The 24,143-nt window shown below is 35.3% G+C and overlaps 1 protein-coding gene across 3 annotated transcripts in view; it reads right to left on the reverse strand.

Moving 5' to 3' along the window:
- POLK (DNA polymerase kappa) overlaps positions 1-24,143 on the reverse strand; it is a 76,393-nt gene that overhangs the window by 20,737 nt on the left and 31,513 nt on the right. For 2 of the 3 annotated variants that reach the window (XM_077759920.1, XM_077759919.1), the window contains exons 1-3: positions 9,736-9,862; positions 6,489-6,642; positions 1,474-1,710 (exon numbers count right to left, since the gene is read on the reverse strand). In XM_077759920.1, the coding sequence (XP_077616046.1) occupies positions 1,474-1,710; positions 6,489-6,642; positions 9,736-9,822 (478 nt within the window). In that variant the 5' untranslated portion in view covers positions 9,823-9,862. Of the gene's footprint in view, positions 1-1,473; positions 1,711-6,488; positions 6,643-9,735; positions 9,863-14,563; positions 14,696-18,213; positions 18,367-24,143 lie in introns of those variants that run through there. The other variant, XM_077759921.1, reaches the window with a different exon arrangement.

A 24,143-nucleotide genomic window follows, 5' to 3' on the forward strand; every position in this document is an offset into this window, starting at 1 on the left:
GTAGTTTTTGCAACAGCAGAAATAGGAATTTTTAATCTCTCCATGGTATTTTATTTAAGAAGTTTTTAATGTTTATTTATACTTTTGAGAGAGAGACAGAGACAGAAAGAGACAGACCACAAGCAGGGGAGGGGCAAAGAAAGAAGGACACACAGAATCCAACTCAGGCTCCAGGCTGTCAGCACAGAGCTTGATGCATGGTTCGAACTTACTAACTATGAGGTCATGACCTGAGCCGAAGTCAGATGATTAACTGACTGAGCCACCCAGGCAGCCCTTTCTCCGTGGCATTTTAAAGTCTAAGAGTAACTTCTGAGTTTATTTAAGTGATATTATTAGTTTATGTACCATCTTTAGAAGCAATACAGGGCTGACTTACAGAAAAGGTCCAGAATATAATTTAGGATGGATGTTTACTCTTTGACAAAGTCTTCTGTATAGATCCACATAAAAAACAAAATCAGGGCGCCTGGGTGGCTCAGTTGGTCACATATCCAACTTTGGCTCAGATCATGATCTTGTGGTTTGTGAGTTCCGGCCCTGCATTGGGCTCTGACAGTTCAGAGCTTGGAACCTGCTTCAGATTCTGTGTCTCCTTCTCTCTCTGCCTCTCTCTTGCTCTGTTTCTCTCTGTCTCTCAAAAAATAAATGTTATAAAAAATAAAATTTAATTTAAAAATCAAATAATAAAAAAAATATTCTAGGTTGTATTATATTTAAAACAATGATAATAAAATATAAGCATTCTTCTCATGTTATCCATAAAACAAATTAGCACTTTTCAGGAAGGTGTTTTAAAATTTCTAGGAGTCTCAATGAGTATGATAACTTGAACTAGGTATATTCAAATAGAGTCATTAAGTGATTCATTTCTATTTTTATACATATCCTATTAAAATTTGTTACTTGTTATCACACTTAGGTATAGAAAGGAAAGATTAACCTATTCATAATATGGCTTTTATAAGATAATTTAGGACCTTTTGACGAATATCAGTTTTTAGGCTAAGACACAGTGATACCCTCATGGGTTATTGACATTTGTAAAGCTCTTTTCCCCTCCACTAGTTGGCCCTAGATTGACATGTAGCTAGTTGAGATTTCTTCTATCTTCTGCTTTGTGGTTAGCTGGGGCCTTTCCTGTACTGTAATCTTGGACAGGGCTGAAGTCTTCAAAGGGAAAGCTAACAAAGAATTATGTCCTAAACCAATTAAAATATATTGTTTGCTTAAAAAAGGATAGCTACATGAGATTTACGAGGTTTTTTCTTTGGGCTCTTGGGTCTTTCTGCTGAATTCTAATTTACCTGTAGATTCACAGTAGTCTGAATACGTAAAGTTGTTAGGAATTAAATCATAAAGGGTAGGTAAAATGTTACTATATACTTCGTAACAGGAAACTATTAATATTACACTTATTTTAGCCAGTCTGAAAATGTTAACTATGGTAGCCATCAAATCCCTTTTAAGTACCTGCACTGGCTGTCAATGTCGTTTTTTGCTCAATTCTGAAACGAATTTCCTTTACCACTTCCTCAGCTGATGTCCCAAAAACAATCGCATTTTGGAGTACTTGAGGATTATTTTGTTCTTCAGAGTTTGCAGGGAAAGGACTTCCTTTGGGGTGCAAATCAGGAGGACTATCATCAAACAGCAGTGGAGAGATGGACTGCTCATGCTCACTCACGTTATTCACTTCTTCAGGTTTACCTAAATTATAAAGAGTAACGGTAATTATCTTCATTTTAAGAAGTACATACTTCATAAATGAGGTTTCAGTACATTCTTTTTAAAGACAAAACAAATCTAGTTTAGGTTTTTTTTTTAAGTTTTGTTCATAAGAACCAAGATCAGAAATGCTATTTATATTTGTAACTATTTAACAAAGAAAATATGGATTCTGAGTTTTTCTTAAAAGGAATATTATCTATTTCCATGGTATACATTTTAAGAAGAAATATCCTATGTAAAATTCACTAATTTATGTCCCATAACTAAATTAATTAAAACCTAGAATTGGGGCTTGAGTCACATTACTTCTTTTAAAAAAAAAAGAAAGCTTTTTTCCTTTACTTATTAAGTTAGAACTTAGGAATGAGGAAAAACGCATTAGCAATCAAGAACAATTATGCTGAGAAATAAGGTTTTTTTAGAGAGAAAAAACCTTCAATTTTCTTCATGGAAGAAACATTTCAGATGTTAAAATCCTCTCAATTTTCTTCTTTCAAATGCTGATTTTAATTTTGACTTGTTTACTGAGTAAGTACCATTTTTACCAAGGACACATTTGAAATAAATAGTAATTACTTTTGGAAGTCATGCTTCTTTAATATACAAATTCTTAAGGTCTGATCAGATTAACTCGGGTCCAATTTTAAGGGAAAGAAGCCTTTATTATTATCAGTAGGCTATAACCTTGAAAGTAAAAATACTAATCTAGTTATTGCCTCATTTTATTTACATTTTTCACAATTGGACTGTAAAATATACTTAAATTTATGTCAATACCAAAAAATGTTCTCATGAACAAATCCATTAAAGACCACTTTCTGGGCTTAATGGAAAAGAAATGTAGTTTAAATGTATTTATAAAAATTAAGATTAACAACAGAGATTTCCTATCTCATTTCATAATTTCATTATACATAAATGTTTTCCATATTATGATAAATGCAGAAGCAAAAATTAAATTTCTAGTTTCAAGACACATGTAAATGGATATTACTTAAAAAGCAAACAACTAGGACTTTTAAGGAAGGTTTTTAAAAGATGGTATAAACAATATGACAATCACAAGATTAGTTTCAAATTTTAAGGCATCTAATTTGAATTAAGTTACAGAGTCTGCTTGGGGTTCTTTCCGTCTTTCTCTGTCCCTGTCCTTCCCTCCCTCCCTCCCTCTCTCTCTCTCTAAGTAGGTAAATTAACTTAAAAAAACTTTAAAATAAATAGATAAATAAAATGTTGAACATTTCAGAAGGCATTATGACTGTGACACAGTTGAGATGGTCTCCTTTTCCCCATCTGTATGGTAAAGTCAAGGTAAAGAGAGCTGCAGAAAAACTGCAAACCGGTTCATAAGCCCCTTCTACAGAGTTCCTTACACCATGCTTTGTACCTCATGAGTCCATCACATACTCTTAGGTGGGTCACTGATAGGAATAGGAAGCACAGAATAGGAAGAAGCAAAGCACACTGCCTTTAGGTTCATGGTTAGAGCAACTGCTGAATGGCAGTTTCCTATTATTCAGTCTGTCTAGTTCTCTGTTAGGCCTGCCTCTACAACGAATGCTACAATAGCTTCTTATTAGCTTTTTGAAAAAGAAAATCTTTATAATCCCTTAACTGAAATGATCTGAGTACAAAACTAAGATTTCTTATAATCTGAAACACTAGGATTGAAGCATCCCATTTGAATGGCAAACACTAGAAGTATATGGTATTTCAGTTTCTTATATTGCCTCACACTCACCATCCAGATTTATATGGCAGAATAAACAAAGCAATAATAATTATTGAGGCACCTGGGTAGCTCAGTCGGTTAAGCATCCAACTCTTTTTTTTTTTTTTTTAATATTTTTATTTATTTCTAGGAGAGAGAGACAGTGTGAGCAGGGGAGGGTCAGAGAGAGAGGGAGACACAGACTCTGAAATAGGCTCCAGGCTCTGAGCTGGCAGTCAGCACAGAGCCCGACGCGGGGCTCGAAGCCACGAACCGCGAGATCATGACCTAAGCGAAAGTCGGACGCTTAACCAACTAAGCCACCCAGGCGCCCCAGCATCCAACTCTTGATTTTGGCTCAGATCATGATCTCAGGGTTCTTGAGATCAAGTTCTGCGTTGGGCTCTGCAACTGATAGTGTGGAGCCTACTTGGGATTCTCTCTCCCCGCTCTCTCGGTCCCCCCTACCCTGAACTTGTGCATATGTGCACACATGCATGTTCTCTCTCAAAATAAACACTTTCCATGGCTTCAACTTACTATTGACAGATTCCCATGGCATAAAGTGAAATCAGATATACTGAAAAGTCAGCCCACAGGGATTTATATATGAGGGGAAAAAAGTTAAAACTATTTAAATTGCTTTAAAATATGAAATACAAAAAGAGTAAAGTACATAAATAACTATATTAAAAATTCACATGCTCAAAGTGAGTCTGAATGTAGTATAATAAATAGAAAGCACATTAGTAGAGAATGAAAACATTTACCTTAGTCCCAATGTAATTTTTAAAAATATATTGTGAAAATAATTGTTACAGGAGACTCCCAGGGAGATGCTCTGATACAACCATTGAATGGTTCCCCTACCTTCTCTTGTGAAAAGGAAGGAAATAAACTAAGATATAAAGCAAAATGACATCAGGCTTTGTGTGCCGCTTCCCTCAAACAATAAAGTTATACTACAGAAAATCTTTTGCTCTAAGCCTGTGTGTCCAGGAATTATGCTTGCTTATTGTTTAATGTTTCTATTAAAGACAGAGACCTATTCCTTAGAGCTCTAATTAAGGTAGTGAAGCTGTGATCTGATGTCTAGATTCAACTTGCTCCAAGATGTGAGCGCTAAACAATATGAGAACATTTTATGCCATCGAAGATCCACTATCTTTGCCTCAGGAAAAGTTACGAACAGGTTTCTCTACCACTGCCTGTTCCCCCCCTGAAGAAGTTCAAAGGAAATAAGAGTTGTGGTATGTGAGCAAACTCTCTGTTTCTACCTTATGATCCAGGTGAACTTTGCTCAGGGGTCCAGGACAGCTAAGATATCTGAAGTAATCAGGGCTGGGTAGACATCTGCATCTGTGTTGTGTGTGTGGTGTGGATGACCAGTAGGGGAGTATTCCTGTGTGTGTGAGTGAAGCCACTCCCAGGCTGGTGCTCTCCTCCTGTGCCCGGTGACTGCCCAGTGGCAGCTCCAGCTGCCCTTCACTCCCACCTGCTGCCAAAGTCCCTGTGCTAATGGGATTACGAATATATAAAGTGGAAAAAAATTTTTTTCGTAAACTTTGTTTTATATTTTAAAAAATCCATAAGTCTGTGTATGTTAAACATGAGGTCCTGCCTCTGTGGCTGTGTTTGAAAAAATGAAGTTTTACTAGAATAAAAAAAAAAGGGTTGAAAGCGGTACATGTAATATCTACATGTTTCTTGACATTATCTTGGATAGGTAACAAAGAGACCATTTGAAAAAACCCTGAGGGTCATGAAACTTCTATTTCATTGTATACAAATGAATCAAAATAAGGTCTAAACCAAAGAAGAGAGTTGGGAGTCATGACTTTGTGGCAAGATTGAAAACAGTCATAATCACTGTATAACCAGATTATAGATAACCTGCAAAACGAAAGGGAAAAAACTCACCCAATGTTTTGGTATGTTTCAGGCTAATTTTTAAAAAATCTATTATCTATTCACAACTACAACAAAAAATAGCCTCCTCAGATTCAATACAACCCAACCTTTTCTTGAAAAGAACTGCTATAAAATTACTTTGTTTAGGGACTCTGCATAGTCTTTTTTAAAAAATATAATTTATTGTCAAATTGGCTAATATACAGTGTGTACAGTTTCCTCTTGGTTTTGGGGGTAGATTCCCCTGATTCATTGCTTACGTACAACACCCAGTGCTCATCGTAACAAACGCCCTCCTCAATGCCTATCACCCATTTCCCCTTCTCCCCTGCCACCCCCATCAACCTGCAGTTTGTTCTCTGTATTTAAGAGTCTTCTGTGGCTTGCCTTCCTCCCTCTCTGTTTGTAACTATTTTTTTCCTCTTCCCTCCTCTCATGGTCTTCTGTTAAGTTTTTAAAGTTCCACACATAAGTGACAACATAATAATACCCTAGGAATAATACGATAATACCCTACGAAACGATCAACAAAACTAAAGGCAAATGACTGAAATGGGAAAAGATATTTGCAAATGACATACTGGATAAAGGGGTAGTATCCAAAAATCTATAAAGAACTTACCACACTCAACACCTGAAAAACAAATAATCCAATGAAGAAATGGGGAGAAGACATCAATAGACACTTTTCCAAAGAAGAGCTCCAGATGGTGAACAGACACATGAAAATTTACTCAATGTCACTCATCATCAGGGAAATACAAATCAAAACCGCAATGAGATACCACCTTACACTGGTCAGAGTAGCTAAAATAAGCAGCTCAGGAAACAACAGACGGTGGTGAGGATGTGGAAAAATGGGAACCCTCTTGTACTGTTGGTGGGAATGCAAGCTAGTGCACATCCTTAAACTCAAGAAATTTAACAATCTCATTTGGTTTAAAAGTGACATTCTACAAATTTAACTTAGAAATGCCACTGGAACATTTTAAGTTTCTAATTTTTCCTTTTTAATATTTTTTCATAATAAAGGTTTATCTAGTCCAACAATCTATGCATGCTAATATGTTAACTGGGTTAATTCAAAGGGCTTTTTGCTTGTTTTTAAGTTTGATCATTCTAATTACTTGCTTACCATTTTCTAGAGAGTTCCTGGTTTTGATGAAATACTTCCTTTTGTCCTCAGGCCAATTTTGTCTTTCCTGTAAATGCTTTGTTATATTCAAGTAGGCTTCATCAAGACTCATGGCCATAAAATTGGGATCATAATCAGCAAGTATTTCCTTAACCTTCAAAAGGAACAAAATGGTTTAAATTTTGCTGCCGTAGCAAAACCTGTCACTTGACAGCTGATAAGAAACATTAATATTCTTACTTTGAAACTATAGCAAAAATCCTACAATCAATAGCTCATAGATTTAGGGAATAAATAATTTATTGCTAGGGCAAGTTTGTTCAAATTCTCTTTTGTATTAAAATAGAACATGAAGGCAGAGGACCATGAAACGGCTTCATTTAATACAATTTCTATTTAGCTACATTTATCTAGATATAATAAGTGATTCAAGTAAATCTCAGACATCCTTTTGCTAGGCACAGAAAGAATGGTTAAGTAACAGAATTTTAAGGAACTGGTCAAAAGTAGAATTGGGAATGATAGGATCCTGCTCCCTCTCACCGTTTATGATGGTTTTTGTTCATTTTATTTATTTATTATTATGTTTATTAAGTTTATTTATTTATTTTGAAAGAGACAAGAGAGAGCGAGCAAGGAAGGGGCAGACAGAGAGGGAGAGAGAGAGAATCCCAAGCAGGCTCCACACTGTCAGTACAGAGCCTGATGTAGGGCTCAAACTCAGGAACCATGAGATCATGACCTGAGGCAAGATCTAGAGTCAGACACTTAGAGGACTGATCCACCCAAGTGTCCCAATGGTTTCCGTTCCTTTTAGAAAGGAATAATATTGGGGCACCTGAGTGGCTCAGTGGGCTAAGCGTCTGACTCTTGATCTCGGCTCAGGTCATGATCTCAGGGTTCGTGAGATAGGGCCCCACGTCGAGCTCTGGAATGACAGACCAGAGACTGCTTGGGTTTTCTCTCTCTCTCTCTCTCTGCCTCTACCCCTCCCCCACTTGTCCTCTTGAGCATGTATGCTCTCTCTCTCAAAATAAACATTTAAAAAATAATAAAAAAGAATAATCTTACATCAAAGTACTATGATGCTTTAGAAAATGGTTCTATTTTAATTAATTATAATATGTACATAAAACTCCACTCAAAACATACATCAACATATGTATCCATTCAGAAAACAAAACTCAATTATTACGATTTGGAATGAGAAAGAGGGCAACTCTATGGTAGAAATCTGTAACTATATTAAATTATGGGGAAAAGTCTGGAGCTGCATCTTGAGATAAAAGAAAGGAAGAGATCAGAATTTCCATATGATTCCAGAAATGACTCTTATATAAGTTTTATTACGTGAAACTATGAATTTTTTCAACCCCTGAGGTATTAGATGAAATCAGAGGAAGGAGCTGCCAAAATAACATACAGATTTGAAAAAAGTATTTATTGAATTATGTTATACTTCCATCTAGTATTTAAAATCTGTCTGCTATATCATGAGAAGTTTTGAAGTTTTATAAAAAGAAAGCTTTTTAGCTTAATTTAATTACGAACAGCTGCGTCAAACGTAATTTTAGAAAATGGTGATATAAAACTTGGCCATGCTCTACTCAGAGTACCTTAATTAGCTTTGTTCTTGTAGAAGAAACCAGTTTTATAATGCACTCAAATGGAATCTTTCTAGTGAAAATGAAACTCTGGAAAGTCTGTGGTTGGCAGCCAGCTACGATTATTCTGAATGAGAAGTACTCCCTGGAGACACAGAGTACTCACTAACTTCCTTTCCATAGGATACTGCTTCAAGAACAAACATAGACACGTTCCAGTAAAATTCAAGCACTCTGCCTTCCAGAACAGTTAAAGCTGTTCCATTCTTTTGGATAAAATAAAAATGGCTTTTCCTTCAACTGTGAAACCAAGCCACACATATTAACATACTTATAGTCACTGAATTCTGCTGTTAGTTCATTTACACACAAGAACTCACTTNTTTATGTAAGTAACTAGACTGAAGGAAACTAAAAACAATTTAGCTCTCATAATCATATCCTCAGAAGTTTTAATGAGTTAAATAAAGTAGGATACAAAAAATCCGTTCTTACAAGGTCTTTAGTGGATTTTCAAACTTAATGAAAATAAATATTCATTATTTATTTATATAAATAATGAATATTTATTTATATAAATATAAATGAATACTATACCCATATAATATTTACGGGTAGCATTTTCACCCATTTTCATTAGGAATACAGTAAAAGACACAAGCAGTGACCACCTGTGAAGGCGCTTCCCCCTTCACCACCACCTTTTCAGAGCGAGACAAAAAGCACTTGCTGCCATAGACTGTTTTGAAAGGATGAGAAAAGATTTGCTTTTTTTATTTGGGGTAGAGCATTTTAATCTGGGGGGGGTAATTTCTAGAGTACATGGGGTGGAATACAAATAAGAGGAACAAATCTAAAGATTATTTACATGACTAGCTCATAGTTTCTTATGGGTTTCAATTCAGACTGTAGTCTTTAGCACTTCACTGAACTATGATAGTCTAAAAGTGTTTGACATAGTATTCTAAAATTTTAATTTAAGACTTAAGTTTTAGCACTACCATGATAGTCCAGTTATCAAAAATAGAGAAAAATAGCAGCTTTTCCTATATGACAGTTTAGGCAATTTTACTGAATAATTAAATCTTTATATTTCAGAGATCCTTTTCAAATCAAGAATATTCCCTTTTTTCTTCCATTATGAGTCTCTTGGACATTAAATGCTCATAAGTATCACTAGATATGGGGCACGGAAAACAGTTAATCAAAATAAAGGAATTTTGTTACTGTTTAAAAACATTTGATACAAAAATTTATTCACAAAAGAGGGTGAAATTAATGACTTGAGTAGATTATGCAAATTATAAATATCAGGTGATTCTAGAAAAATATATATTGTACGTTAAGGAAAAAAACCAGCTGAAGTTAATGTAGGTTGAATCTAAAGCAATCCAAAATTTTCTGGGGAAATAAGAGTTTCTAAACAGAAGAAAAACTACATGGAAAAGCAAAGATCTGGGAAATAGAAGGGTGTACACTGTATACCCAACTCAGTTTTCAATATATGAGCTGGACAAGTGATAGGAGGTAAGACTTAAAGGAATAAATTAAGAAATAATTCTGATGTGCTAAGGCATCTGGACTTGACTCTATAAGTGACAAGAAATCAGACAAAGGCTGTAATAGGAGTTCATCAGACTTACCTCTCTACTCACGGCTTGGTATTTGTCAAAGTTTGGGGGCACTATAGTGAGTTGTGGGCAAAGCCTTTTAGCAATAAATCCTGGCATAGCTGCCCGAACACCAAACCTCCTTGCATGGTAATTTGAGGTAGTCTGAAAGGAAACAGATCTCATAGGAAAAAACAGACAAACCTAAATGAACACTTGATCTATATGTTCATATGAAACATTCTGCTGAAGTGTATTTTCAAGTCAAGGACATTTCTTTTATAGGGCACTGACTCAAATCATGCTTTGACTTTATCCTATCATAGTATTATGATACCATGACCCTCTCTCTCACTGCTGTCTCCATATTTATAATGTGATACCAGGAAATAAACAAGACTAATAAAAAGGTTCTCTTATATTTCCCATAACTAAACTTCATTTGTTCTTTTATTTTTTTTTTTTTAAAGTGCCATGAAGCTGGATGACTTTAAGTTTATTTATTTGGAGAGAGTGGGCACGCAAGCGAGTGCACAAGCAGGGGAGGGATAGGGAGAGAAAGACAGAGAAAGACAGAGAAAGACAGAGAATCCCAAGCAGGCCCCATGTTGTCAGCACAGAGCCCAGAGTGGAGCTCAGTGCAGGGCTCCATGTGGGGCTCGATCTCATGAACAAAGAAATCATGACCTGAGCTGAAATCAAGAACTGAATGCTTCACTGACTGAGCCCCCCCAAAGGCCCCTAAACTTTACTAGTTCTAATGCATACCTAATATAGTATACAGCAAAGGTTGGATGATAGTGGCCTATGCTATATGAAAGTAATAGTTATAAAATAATGTTATAGTACAAATATATGTTACATGAAAGTAACAGAATAGTATAATAGTATAGATTTTGAATTTGCTATACTTGGGGTTTTGGAAATTTTTCATTTACAACCAAAATCAAAAGTTCTAATATATGGTCAACCAAATTATATGCCAGAAATATAAGTGAATAAAGCCTAAAGGAACTTTGAAAATTATGTTTTATTTTTTAAGGCTTGAATATCCTTTTTGGTGAAACATTTATGGTGAAAAAATTATGAAACTCAGAAGGAGAACATTATTTTTAAATCTTGTTGATGATGACACCACAGTACCATTTCCCCAAAAAAATTTTCTCACAAGTGACATCTTTGAAATCTCAAGTGAAAATTCAGAGAAGTGCAAAACAGAATCTATCATACGAAGGGATTACTTCAGAATAATATCAAGTTGCCATTTATGGTTTTCAAATGGCATTTAAAAAAAAACCTTGACAGTGCTCCAAACTATGCTATTCTTTGGTCAGTATTCTGGAACAGAAACTGCAGATAGCATTAGAAAGAGAAATCAATGTGTTAAATATAAATAAGCCTAATGGAATTGATATGAAAGCTAGATCTGTAGTAAAGCTGAAACAAAATTTATAATACACTTTCCTTTACCTTTCAGGATCGTGGTAGGTAGACTGCATGTAAATCACAGCCACAGTATTTTGCAGTTTCTCCTATCTAAGGGTGGGTTCTAGTTTCTCATGCCAAGTGACTAGCACTGAGACTTGTTTTCACCAAAAATATGTGAAAGAGTGACATTATGTGAGTCTTAAAGCTTAGGCATTATGAAGTCTGAAACTATAGCCTTTGCTTTTTGGGGGAGCCGGCAATTGTGTAAAGATCTTGGGTTAAACTGCTAGATGATGAGGTACCATGTGGAGAAAGGAAAGCTCAGTGGCTAGAAGCCATTCCAGCCACCTTGGCAGAATGTTACGGAATGTTACTTAATGGAATGGCATGTTACTGAGGCCATTTTGGATCCTCCAGCCCCTGCTAAATAGCTCTAGACAATCCCACGTAGAGTAGAGTTATCCCCATTGTTGTCTCCTCAAATTAGAGAACCATGAACAAATAAATTGTGTCCACTAAGTACTTGAAGGGGGTTGTTATGCAGCAATAGCTATGGCTAAGTTCTAACTCTGAATCCTAACTCAGAACATTTCCAGGATCCATCAAATTCACCAAAAAAGAATTCTAACTAAACAGACTGGAATAATCAAACATGTGCCATCACCAACATTAATTTCCAAATATACTTTTCTGAGTTTAAAAGAACAACAGCAATTATACTTCAAATCTCATTAGAAGTAAATCTATTAGCTGAGCACACAAAAGCAGTAATCTTTGTTTAACTATGGCAAATAAGCATTTTGAATTGGGAAATAATAACCAATTTTTAGGAGGATAGAATTTATAGGAAAGAAAATATTTTGCAGATCTAGCAATGGATTTAGCTTTAACATGGCTACGGTATGTGTGCGTGTATGTATATATATACACACATAAATAACTTCACTTAAATAATTATATATGGCCTTAATAAAAAATAAATGCATTTTTTTCAAATATAAGCTGATGATTTATAGGAAAAGGGGAGTAGTCTTTCAATAACCACTGTTTTGGAACTTGGATTGTTAGTTGTCTGCATACTTATGGGAGCAGAGATACTGAGCAAACAGATCATATAGTTTTATAGTAAAATAGTAACTCAGTAGGAAGGAGGTTTATAGCCATCTAAGACATTTGAAGAAGTTAGAAACAGGGTAGATAGAACTCTCCTTGTTTCTCACGTAAATATATTTTTTATACCAAAATCCATCTACTCCAGGTGCCATTTCTAATTCCTCACACAGTTTTACCCACAAGTAGCAATCCTAGTCATCTTTACCTCTATGGTTAGGGTGACAATGAGTAAGAGCTCATGGCAATCACAAAAGTTAAGAGTCTAAGCCATGGGAAAAACTAATTACAGTACTGTTTTAACGAAGTATATTACTCTAGAACTAAGGTTGGGAAACATTTTCTGTAAAGATCTGGATAGTAATTACTTTAAGCTTTGCAGATCATATGGTCNATTAGATGAAATCAGAGGAAGGAGCTGCCAAAATAACATACAGATTTGAAAAAAGTATTTATTGAATTATGTTATACTTCCATCTAGTATTTAAAATCTGTCTGCTATATCATGAGAAGTTTTGAAGTTTTATAAAAAGAAAGCTTTTTAGCTTAATTTAATTACGAACAGCTGCGTCAAACGTAATTTTAGAAAATGGTGATATAAAACTTGGCCATGCTCTACTCAGAGTACCTTAATTAGCTTTGTTCTTGTAGAAGAAACCAGTTTTATAATGCACTCAAATGGAATCTTTCTAGTGAAAATGAAACTCTGGAAAGTCTGTGGTTGGCAGCCAGCTACGATTATTCTGAATGAGAAGTACTCCCTGGAGACACAGAGTACTCACTAACTTCCTTTCCATAGGATACTGCTTCAAGAACAAACATAGACACGTTCCAGTAAAATTCAAGCACTCTGCCTTCCAGAACAGTTAAAGCTGTTCCATTCTTTTGGATAAAATAAAAATGGCTTTTCCTTCAACTGTGAAACCAAGCCACACATATTAACATACTTATAGTCACTGAATTCTGCTGTTAGTTCATTTACACACAAGAACTCACTTNAGAGCAAAAAAAAAAAAAAAAAGAAACAGCCAAGATCCTGCTAAAATTTGAAAGATTTCTCCAATTTATGTAAGTAACTAGACTGAAGGAAACTAAAAACAATTTAGCTCTCATAATCATATCCTCAGAAGTTTTAATGAGTTAAATAAAGTAGGATACAAAAAATCCGTTCTTACAAGGTCTTTAGTGGATTTTCAAACTTAATGAAAATAAATATTCATTATTTATTTATATAAATAATGAATATTTATTTATATAAATATAAATGAATACTATACCCATATAATATTTACGGGTAGCATTTTCACCCATTTTCATTAGGAATACAGTAAAAGACACAAGCAGTGACCACCTGTGAAGGCGCTTCCCCCTTCACCACCACCTTTTCAGAGCGAGACAAAAAGCACTTGCTGCCATAGACTGTTTTGAAAGGATGAGAAAAGATTTGCTTTTTTTATTTGGGGTAGAGCATTTTAATCTGGGGGGGGTAATTTCTAGAGTACATGGGGTGGAATACAAATAAGAGGAACAAATCTAAAGATTATTTACATGACTAGCTCATAGTTTCTTATGGGTTTCAATTCAGACTGTAGTCTTTAGCACTTCACTGAACTATGATAGTCTAAAAGTGTTTGACATAGTATTCTAAAATTTTAATTTAAGACTTAAGTTTTAGCACTACCATGATAGTCCAGTTATCAAAAATAGAGAAAAATAGCAGCTTTTCCTATATGACAGTTTAGGCAATTTTACTGAATAATTAAATCTTTATATTTCAGAGATCCTTTTCAAATCAAGAATATTCCCTTTTTTCTTCCATTATGAGTCTCTTGGACATTAAATGCTCATAAGTATCACTAGATATGGGGCACGGAAAACAGTTAATCAAAATAAAGGAATTTTGTTACTGTTTAAAAACATTTGATACAAAAATTTATTCACAAAAGAGGGTGAAATTAATGACTTGAGTAGATTATGCAAATTATAAATATCAGGTGATTCTAGAAAAATATATATTGTACGTTAAGGAAAAAAACCAGCTGAAGTTAATGTAGGTTGAATCTAAAGCAATCCAAAATTTTCTGGGGAAATAAGAGTTTCTAAACAGAAGAAAAACTACATGGAAAAGCAAAGATCTGGGAAATAGAAGGGTGTACACTGTATACCCAACTCAGTTTTCAATATATGAGCTGGACAAGTGATAGGAGGTAAGACTTAAAGGAATAAATTAAGAAATAATTCTGATGTGCTAAGGCATCTGGACTTGACTCTATAAGTGACAAGAAATCAGACAAAGGCTGTAATAGGAGTTCATCAGACTTACCTCTCTACTCACGGCTTGGTATTTGTCAAAGTTTGGGGGCACTATAGTGAGTTGTGGGCAAAGCCTTTTAGCAATAAATCCTGGCATAGCTGCCCGAACACCAAACCTCCTTGCATGGTAATTTGAGGTAGTCTGAAAGGAAACAGATCTCATAGGAAAAAACAGACAAACCTAAATGAACACTTGATCTATATGTTCATATGAAACATTCTGCTGAAGTGTATTTTCAAGTCAAGGACATTTCTTTTATAGGGCACTGACTCAAATCATGCTTTGACTTTATCCTATCATAGTATTATGATACCATGACCCTCTCTCTCACTGCTGTCTCCATATTTATAATGTGATACCAGGAAATAAACAAGACTAATAAAAAGGTTCTCTTATATTTCCCATAACTAAACTTCATTTGTTCTTTTATTTTTTTTTTTTTAAAGTGCCATGAAGCTGGATGACTTTAAGTTTATTTATTTGGAGAGAGTGGGCACGCAAGCGAGTGCACAAGCAGGGGAGGGATAGGGAGAGAAAGACAGAGAAAGACAGAGAAAGACAGAGAATCCCAAGCAGGCCCCATGTTGTCAGCACAGAGCCCAGAGTGGAGCTCAGTGCAGGGCTCCATGTGGGGCTCGATCTCATGAACAAAGAAATCATGACCTGAGCTGAAATCAAGAACTGAATGCTTCACTGACTGAGCCCCCCCAAAGGCCCCTAAACTTTACTAGTTCTAATGCATACCTAATATAGTATACAGCAAAGGTTGGATGATAGTGGCCTATGCTATATGAAAGTAATAGTTATAAAATAATGTTATAGTACAAATATATGTTACATGAAAGTAACAGAATAGTATAATAGTATAGATTTTGAATTTGCTATACTTGGGGTTTTGGAAATTTTTCATTTACAACCAAAATCAAAAGTTCTAATATATGGTCAACCAAATTATATGCCAGAAATATAAGTGAATAAAGCCTAAAGGAACTTTGAAAATTATGTTTTATTTTTTAAGGCTTGAATATCCTTTTTGGTGAAACATTTATGGTGAAAAAATTATGAAACTCAGAAGGAGAACATTATTTTTAAATCTTGTTGATGATGACACCACAGTACCATTTCCCCAAAAAAATTTTCTCACAAGTGACATCTTTGAAATCTCAAGTGAAAATTCAGAGAAGTGCAAAACAGAATCTATCATACGAAGGGATTACTTCAGAATAATATCAAGTTGCCATTTATGGTTTTCAAATGGCATTTAAAAAAAAACCTTGACAGTGCTCCAAACTATGCTATTCTTTGGTCAGTATTCTGGAACAGAAACTGCAGATAGCATTAGAAAGAGAAATCAATGTGTTAAATATAAATAAGCCTAATGGAATTGATATGAAAGCTAGATCTGTAGTAAAGCTGAAACAAAATTTATAATACACTTTCCTTTACCTTTCAGGATCGTGGTAGGTAGACTGCATGTAAATCACAGCCACAGTATTTTGCAGTTTCTCCTATCTAAGGGTGGGTTCTAGTTTCTCATGCCAAGTGACTAGCACTGAGACTTGTTTTCACCAAAAATATGTGAAAGAGTGACATTATGTGAGTCTTAAAGCTTAGGCATTATGAAGTCTGAAACTATAGCCTTTGCTTTTTGGGGGAGCCGGCAATTGTGTAAAGATCTTGGGTTAAACTGCTAGATGATGAGGTACCATGTGGAGAAAGGAAAGCTCAGTGGCTAGAAGCCATTCCAGCCACCTTGGCAGAATGTTACGGAATGTTACTTAATGGAATGGCATGTTACTGAGGCCATTTTGGATCCTCCAGCCCCTGCTAAATAGCTCTAGACAATCCCACGTAGAGTAGAGTTATCCCCATTGTTGTCTCCTCAAATTAGAGAACCATGAACAAATAAATTGTGTCCACTAAGTACTTGAAGGGGGTTGTTATGCAGCAATAGCTATGGCTAAGTTCTAACTCTGAATCCTAACTCAGAACATTTCCAGGATCCATCAAATTCACCAAAAAAGAATTCTAACTAAACAGACTGGAATAATCAAACATGTGCCATCACCAACATTAATTTCCAAATATACTTTTCTGAGTTTAAAAGAACAACAGCAATTATACTTCAAATCTCATTAGAAGTAAATCTATTAGCTGAGCACACAAAAGCAGTAATCTTTGTTTAACTATGGCAAATAAGCATTTTGAATTGGGAAATAATAACCAATTTTTAGGAGGATAGAATTTATAGGAAAGAAAATATTTTGCAGATCTAGCAATGGATTTAGCTTTAACATGGCTACGGTATGTGTGCGTGTATGTATATATATACACACATAAATAACTTCACTTAAATAATTATATATGGCCTTAATAAAAAATAAATGCATTTTTTTCAAATATAAGCTGATGATTTATAGGAAAAGGGGAGTAGTCTTTCAATAACCACTGTTTTGGAACTTGGATTGTTAGTTGTCTGCATACTTATGGGAGCAGAGATACTGAGCAAACAGATCATATAGTTTTATAGTAAAATAGTAACTCAGTAGGAAGGAGGTTTATAGCCATCTAAGACATTTGAAGAAGTTAGAAACAGGGTAGATAGAACTCTCCTTGTTTCTCACGTAAATATATTTTTTATACCAAAATCCATCTACTCCAGGTGCCATTTCTAATTCCTCACACAGTTTTACCCACAAGTAGCAATCCTAGTCATCTTTACCTCTATGGTTAGGGTGACAATGAGTAAGAGCTCATGGCAATCACAAAAGTTAAGAGTCTAAGCCATGGGAAAAACTAATTACAGTACTGTTTTAACGAAGTATATTACTCTAGAACTAAGGTTGGGAAACATTTTCTGTAAAGATCTGGATAGTAATTACTTTAAGCTTTGCAGATCATATGGTCTCTCTTGCAGCTACTCAACTCTGCTCTTTTATTATTATTATTATTATTAGTAGTAGTAGTAGTATTGTTATTATTACTTTAATCTGAGAGAGAGAGAGAAAGCATGCACACACAAGCAGGGAAGAGGGGCAGAGGAAGAGAGACTCTTAAGCAGGCTTCATGCTCAGTGTGGAGCCTGATGTGGGGCTCCATCTCACAACTGTGACATAATGACCTGAGCCGAAATTAAGAGTTGGCCACTCCACTGACTAAGACACCCAGGTGCTCCTCAGTTCTGCTCTTTTAATGAAACAACAAATGAATGGGGCATGACGGAGTTCCAATAAAATTTTATTTACAAAAAAAAAAAAAAGGACTAGATTTGGCCTACGTTGTTTGCAAACCTGCTGTAGAATAACATTTCCTTTTCTTTCTTCTCCAGTTCTCTTTAACTAGAACAGTCACTTAAGAAAAATACAATTTGCAACAGAAAGGTATGATGTCACTCAACCGTTCACCAGGTTTGTTAACTTTGGGGAAGTTTTTAAACATCTCTCTGAATTTGTATTTTTGTCTGTCAAATGGAAGTAAAAACTTCCTCAAGTGATGTTGAAAAGATTCCGTAATCGAACACACATAGGGAACCCAGCAAAACAACGCCCAGCAACCTGGTACAGCTTACCAAAGGCCTCTCTTTCCCCTTCACGAACCCGTAAGGCTTACTTGACTATGCTATGAAATTTCCTTTCTGTCTTTCATCTTTACCTACTTACCAACATCCTCATTGATCCTACGGCAATGGGTTTATCCTTCAATTCTGGATTGTCCCTCATTTCTACAGCTGCGTAGAAAGCATCCATGTCAATGTGCACTATAGTATTGTTCAGATCCCGGCTCTGTTCTAATTCCATTGCAAACCTGTCAACCTTAATTTTTAGAAAGTTAACATATTTTTAGCCAACATGATATATAGACATCATCAATCATAACATTAATCTCACTTGTAGTAGGTATCTATCTATCTTTGTCCATCTATCCATCCATCCTTCCACCCACCCACCAACCCATCTATCTATGTATACATTTTTTGTTGAAGTTTCTCTAATTATTTATTTAAAAATTTTCATTTAATTAATCTCTACACCCAACATAGGGCTCAAACTCACAACCCCAAAGTCCAGAGTCACATGTTCCACCGACTGAGCCAGCCCGGTGTCCCTATCTACTCATACTTTACTGTTGTTTATTAAGGCTGGTAATTGCTTCTATTTTCATGAAGATGAAGAGTTGATTCTCAAATATCTTGCCCTACCAACTCTTTCATCTCTCAATAACTACAATCACATAATATGTACTTAATAAATATTTATTGAATAAATGAACTATTGTTAAGTGCTTGGATCAAATGATTCTTCTGTTTTATAAATCTGGACATCAACTAATGGTAAGTAAAAGCTTCAGCTTAGGTAAAATAAACAACTCTCGATGACTCATAACATTAACGTCTTAAAATAGAAACAAAGGAAATGTACAATGGAAGATTATACACTTTGGCATATTATGTTTATGCTGAGGAGTACTGTACAAGTGAATGTACAAATCATAATGTAAACATTCCCTCTGTAGAAGTGCTTTTTTAAGGCTAAAATTTGGTAACTGCTAGTCAATACAATCAAAATTGACAATTTAAGATATAATTTATTCTTTCAGGAAACCAATACATATGTCAACTATAATAGCGAAGAACCTTAATTTTTAAAGCATTTTTATTCTCTAGAGAGAAAGAACTGGATTGATAAGAAGAAAGGGAAAGGAAAGGAGATAAAAATAACCAAAGTATGGCGGTAAGAAAAGGGTTATATAACATACATACCCATTTCCAAGTGTTCCTTTTTTGTGGCCTCTGCTATAGAGGCTGAAGAAGCTAAATCTGATTCCCAGCTTTCCCTACAGCCTAGGGTGGTGGTGTGACCATTTTGATCTATGATCACTTTGAGTAAGATGGAATACATAAGGAGCATGGAAGAGTGACGTTTACTAAACGATCAGTAGATAGCTTCATAGCAAAGGAATAAAAAACAGAGGGGAAAATAGTCAGATATAAGCAATAGGGGCAAGCTCTGGAATGAAAGCGATTCCATCATGTGGAGATTTCTATAGCAGGTTTTCTGAAAAGTGTAAAGTTGCAGGGATAATAATTCAGTATCTCCTCCTTGTTAGATTTCAACTTGCTTCCATTTTGGAGAACTTTTTTCATGGTCTTCCTTAGCATTATAGTGATGCTAGTTTCCCACTAGCTGCAGGTTAAGATTGCAACTTCTCTTTCAGAAATAATCTCCTGAGGAGTGCCTGGGTGGCCCAGTCGGTTAAGCATCCAACTTCGGCGCAAGTCATGATCTCACAGTTCTCTCTCTCATAGAGAGAGTTCCCTCTCCCTATGCCCCTCCCTGGCTTGCACTCTGTTTCTTTCACTCTCAAAATTAAATAAACATTAAGGAAATTAAAAGAAATAGTCCCCTGAATCATGTTTGCTTCCAGTAGCCATAGGGAACCTCTAGATGATTTGCTCCTGTTTAGGCTACAACTCACTGAGGTGCTCTGTGCCTTTTTCAGGCTGTTCCTCTGATTGAAATGCTCTTCCGAGTTCTGTCATAAAGCCTTGAAGGGGCAGCTGAGATACCTCTCTGTAGCTTAATTAGCTCTCTGTCTTCCATGCCACAGAACTTAATGTTTCCTTAGTTGTCTTCCTGCTGTTATGACGCACTTACTATATTAGATACTAAATTATGAGTTCTACCAGGATAAAGACTTGATTTGCCTTTAAATTCTTTTCTTTATTTTATTTTATTTTATTTATTTTTGAGAGACAGCATGAGCAGGGGGTGGTCAGAGAGAGAGGGAGACAAAGAATCTGAAGCAGGCTCCAGGCTCTGAGCCAGCTGTCAGCACAGAGCCTGATGCGGGGCTCGAACCCACAAACCGTGAGATCATGATCTGAGCTGAAGTCAGACGCTTAACCGATTGAGCCACCCAGGTGCCCCCAAATTATTTTCTTATAAGAGAGAAAGAGGTGACAGTTGTTGGAGAAAATGAATAACTTTTATACTGATACATACACAAACACACACACACACTGTGGTTTAAAAAGAGGAAGTAGAATATGTAGAAAAAGTTTGCAGAAGGCTGAGCTCATGCAGTGAGACACCTAGTATGTGGAACTTTTCATCATTACTCCAATCTATCATCCAGATTTAAAACAACTATTTCTTCTAGTATGTCAATTTTAAATTAGAGAATAGCATCCTGACATAAAAAAAAAAGATGTAGACAAATGATGGAGACTAATAAAAATAAGGGTGGATTAAAAACTACTCTATATTAATCCAGATAATATACCTATGATATGAATCAACTGAGAATAAGGGAGCAACATTTGAAGTATCTTAACTCATAAATATTGGAAAGGAAAAAGATCATAAATAGAAGGTAAACCAAATGGAAAAAAGCTCTCCTTAGACTCATGCATTAATTTTATGACAGTTCCTTCAGCAATCTATTATCTTTTCTGTGCTTAAAGCAAAGGTACAGTTGGCAAAAGGAAACCTCCCCACTAAGTGACTCACACATTCTGCTCTCCTCTACTCTCATTAGTCACCCTTGTCTAAACACTGTTCTCTCTGCACCTACCAAATGTGCACCGCCCTGCTCTTCTCAAATTTCTTCTACTGAAATCCTCATTCATGTTTTCCTTTCTTCTATTTTCCCTTCCAAATGTCTTCCACATTCTGATCTGAGCCTCTCACATGTATGTTATCCCTTCTGCCACAGCTCTGAACTAGTGTGTGTGAATACAGTTAAGAGTAAGAGCTTCTTCTGGGTCTTCAGTTACATAATAGGGGGGCAAGTTAACCTGTCTCATTTTTCCCATTTTTGTAAAGTGGGACTAAAGCAATCCCCAAAGATTGGAAGAATTAAAAGAAGTACTCATGTAACATACTTATCCAGGGATATGGAAAGGGCTTAATGATATTACGCATCATTTTAAAAACAAGTGAGATTTATTGAGTATATCAAATGTGTCCTAGAACTATGGTGGCTAAATGTACAGATTAGAATCAATACTTCTGTGTTAACTCATTTAGTGATAAAAATAATTCTGAAGTGGTAATTATTATTCCCATTTTGTAGATGAGGAAACTAAACTTCAGTAAGAGGAAGTAATCTGCCCTAAGTAATACAGCTGTAAATGTTTGCACTAGACCCATAAACCAAGCTAGTCTTTTTTTTTTTTTAATTTTTAATGTTTTATTTATTTCTAGGAGAGAGAGAGAGACAGCGTGAGCAGGGGAGGGTCAGAGAGAGAGGGAGTCACAGACTGAAGCAGGCTCCAGGCTCTGAGCTGGCAGTCAGCACAGAGCCCGACGCGGGGCTCGAACCCACGAACCGTGAGATCATGACCTAAGCGAAAGTCGGACGCTTAACCGACTAAGCCACCCAGGCGCCCCTAAACCAAGTTAGTCTAAAGGCTGTGCTCTTTCCATTATTTTATAATACTTCCCTAAAATGGATTTTAAAAAGTCTTTAATATTGAAATAACTTCAAACCAAACTCAAAGAGTGTATTTTATATTGACACTGTTTTATTTATTTATTTTTTTAAATCCCCTTTTTGATTACATTCAGGAGACTTTCAGAAATACTGTTTTTCGTTTTCCTGACTTACTACTATCCTAAAAACTGTTGAATAAAGCCAAGTTCATAAAATCAATTGTTAAAATGGTCAAAATGCACAGATTTGCTGTGTAGTTTTCATTTAATAGAACATGAATATTTGTCTATTCTCTTTTGTTAAGTTTATTTATTTATTTGAGAGAGAGAAAGAGAGAGGGAGATAGTGAGCAAGCAGGAAAGAGGTGGAGAGAGGCAGAGAGAGAGAGGAGAGCGAGCGCATCCCAAGCAGGCTCAAAGTGGCAGCCATGGGCCCGACGTGGGGCTCAATTTCACAAACTGAGCGATCATGACCTGAGCCGAAATCAAGAGTTGGACACTTAACCAACTGAGCCACCTAAGCGCCCCAGATATTTGTCTTTTCAATTTATTTATGAACCCATATTATAACAAGATGTTTCAGCAGCTACAAAAACGATTGTGCTTTAAGAAGTCTAAAGAGGGTAGGATGAAGTAGGGAACACTTAGGTTATGAATAAACACTCTGGGAGTTCATGACTGCAGAGGTTAATTACCTCAGCTTGATTAGCCACAATTTCCTACCATCAGAGCACACGTACAAAAATCTATTATTTGGAAATTTTATGACACTAGAATAGAAACACATTTCCCATGGAAAACCTCTCTTTCTCTCAGATCTTCTAGATACTTTAGAATTTCCTCAATCCCCTCCCATTTATACAATTTCTTTTAAAGGAAGCTCGACAAGTGAAACAATTTAACAATCAACATAAAAACATATTTCCTGCCACTTCCCTTGCAAAATATGTCACAGTCCCTCATGAAATAGTCAACTAAAACTGTAACAAAATCTGAAGCTCTGTTACACAATATAAAGAATTTTCTAATACTTCAGATTATTAGCATATTTAAGGATATGAGTTTTAAAAATTATGAACAGCAAAAGTTGCTATATTGCATGACTCATATGCATTATATCTTTAAAGCTTTATTAGAGATATTTGTATAGATTAATAAAACTCACAAAAAATAGGTTGTGAAAATAAATTACCTAAGGATTAATATCAATTAAAAATGTTATACACAGAATGGCTTTCTTTTTAACTTGATGAAATGATGCTTAAATTTATGTGAAAGAAACAATGTGAGAAAAAAAATTTAAAGAAGAGTAGTGAGGAAGGATATTAAACTATATTATTATTATTATTGAATAACTGAAATTACATGGTACTGATACAGGAAATGATTCAACTGAGAAGAGAGAAACAAATTCAAGTACAATGAGAATTTGGTATATGGAAGTGCCTCATTTCAATTCAGTGGAGAAAGGACTCACTAGTCAATAAATGGTGTTGGGACAAATGAATCAGCATTTAGAAAAAATAATACTATTTAGGGAAAACATAAAACCCACCATTTAAGAAAGATAAAAAAACACCTTACATTAGACCAAATCCAAAACGGACTAAACAGAAACAAAATCTATAAAAATACTAAAAGAACATATAAGCTTGGTTATAAGGTTTAACTTTCTATCATAATACCAATGCCAAGAAAAAAATGTTTTCCACTACTGCTGATTTGATTACACAAATATTTGATATTGTATAGGAAAAAAAAACCCTGCATAATTAAAAAAGGGACAACATATTGGGAAAATATTTATCACAAATGGCAGAGAAAAAAAATCCTTACTGTATGATAAAATGTATTAATCATGAGAAAAAGATACAAACTCCTCTAGAAACATAGACAAAGGATATTGCTTTGGACTGCCAGTTGAACCCCCAAATCCATTCTCTCTTCCTTTTATATTAATAGATTTTTATCTGGGCACATGACCATCAGGCTGGAAAATACATTATACAACTTCTGCAGTTAGGTATGGCCATGAAACTTTAATTCTTGTCAAAAGCATGTGAGCATGAGCACCCAGGTGGCTCATCTAGGTTAAGTGACAGACTTCAGCTCAGGTCATGATCTTGCAGTTCATGAATTGGAGCCCCACATCGGGC

The sequence above is a fragment of the Crocuta crocuta genome, unplaced genomic scaffold, assembly GCF_008692635.1.
Source record: "Crocuta crocuta isolate KB4526 unplaced genomic scaffold, BGI_CrCroc_1.0 scaffold162, whole genome shotgun sequence".
In the NCBI taxonomy this organism is placed as follows: domain Eukaryota; kingdom Metazoa; phylum Chordata; class Mammalia; order Carnivora; family Hyaenidae; genus Crocuta; species Crocuta crocuta.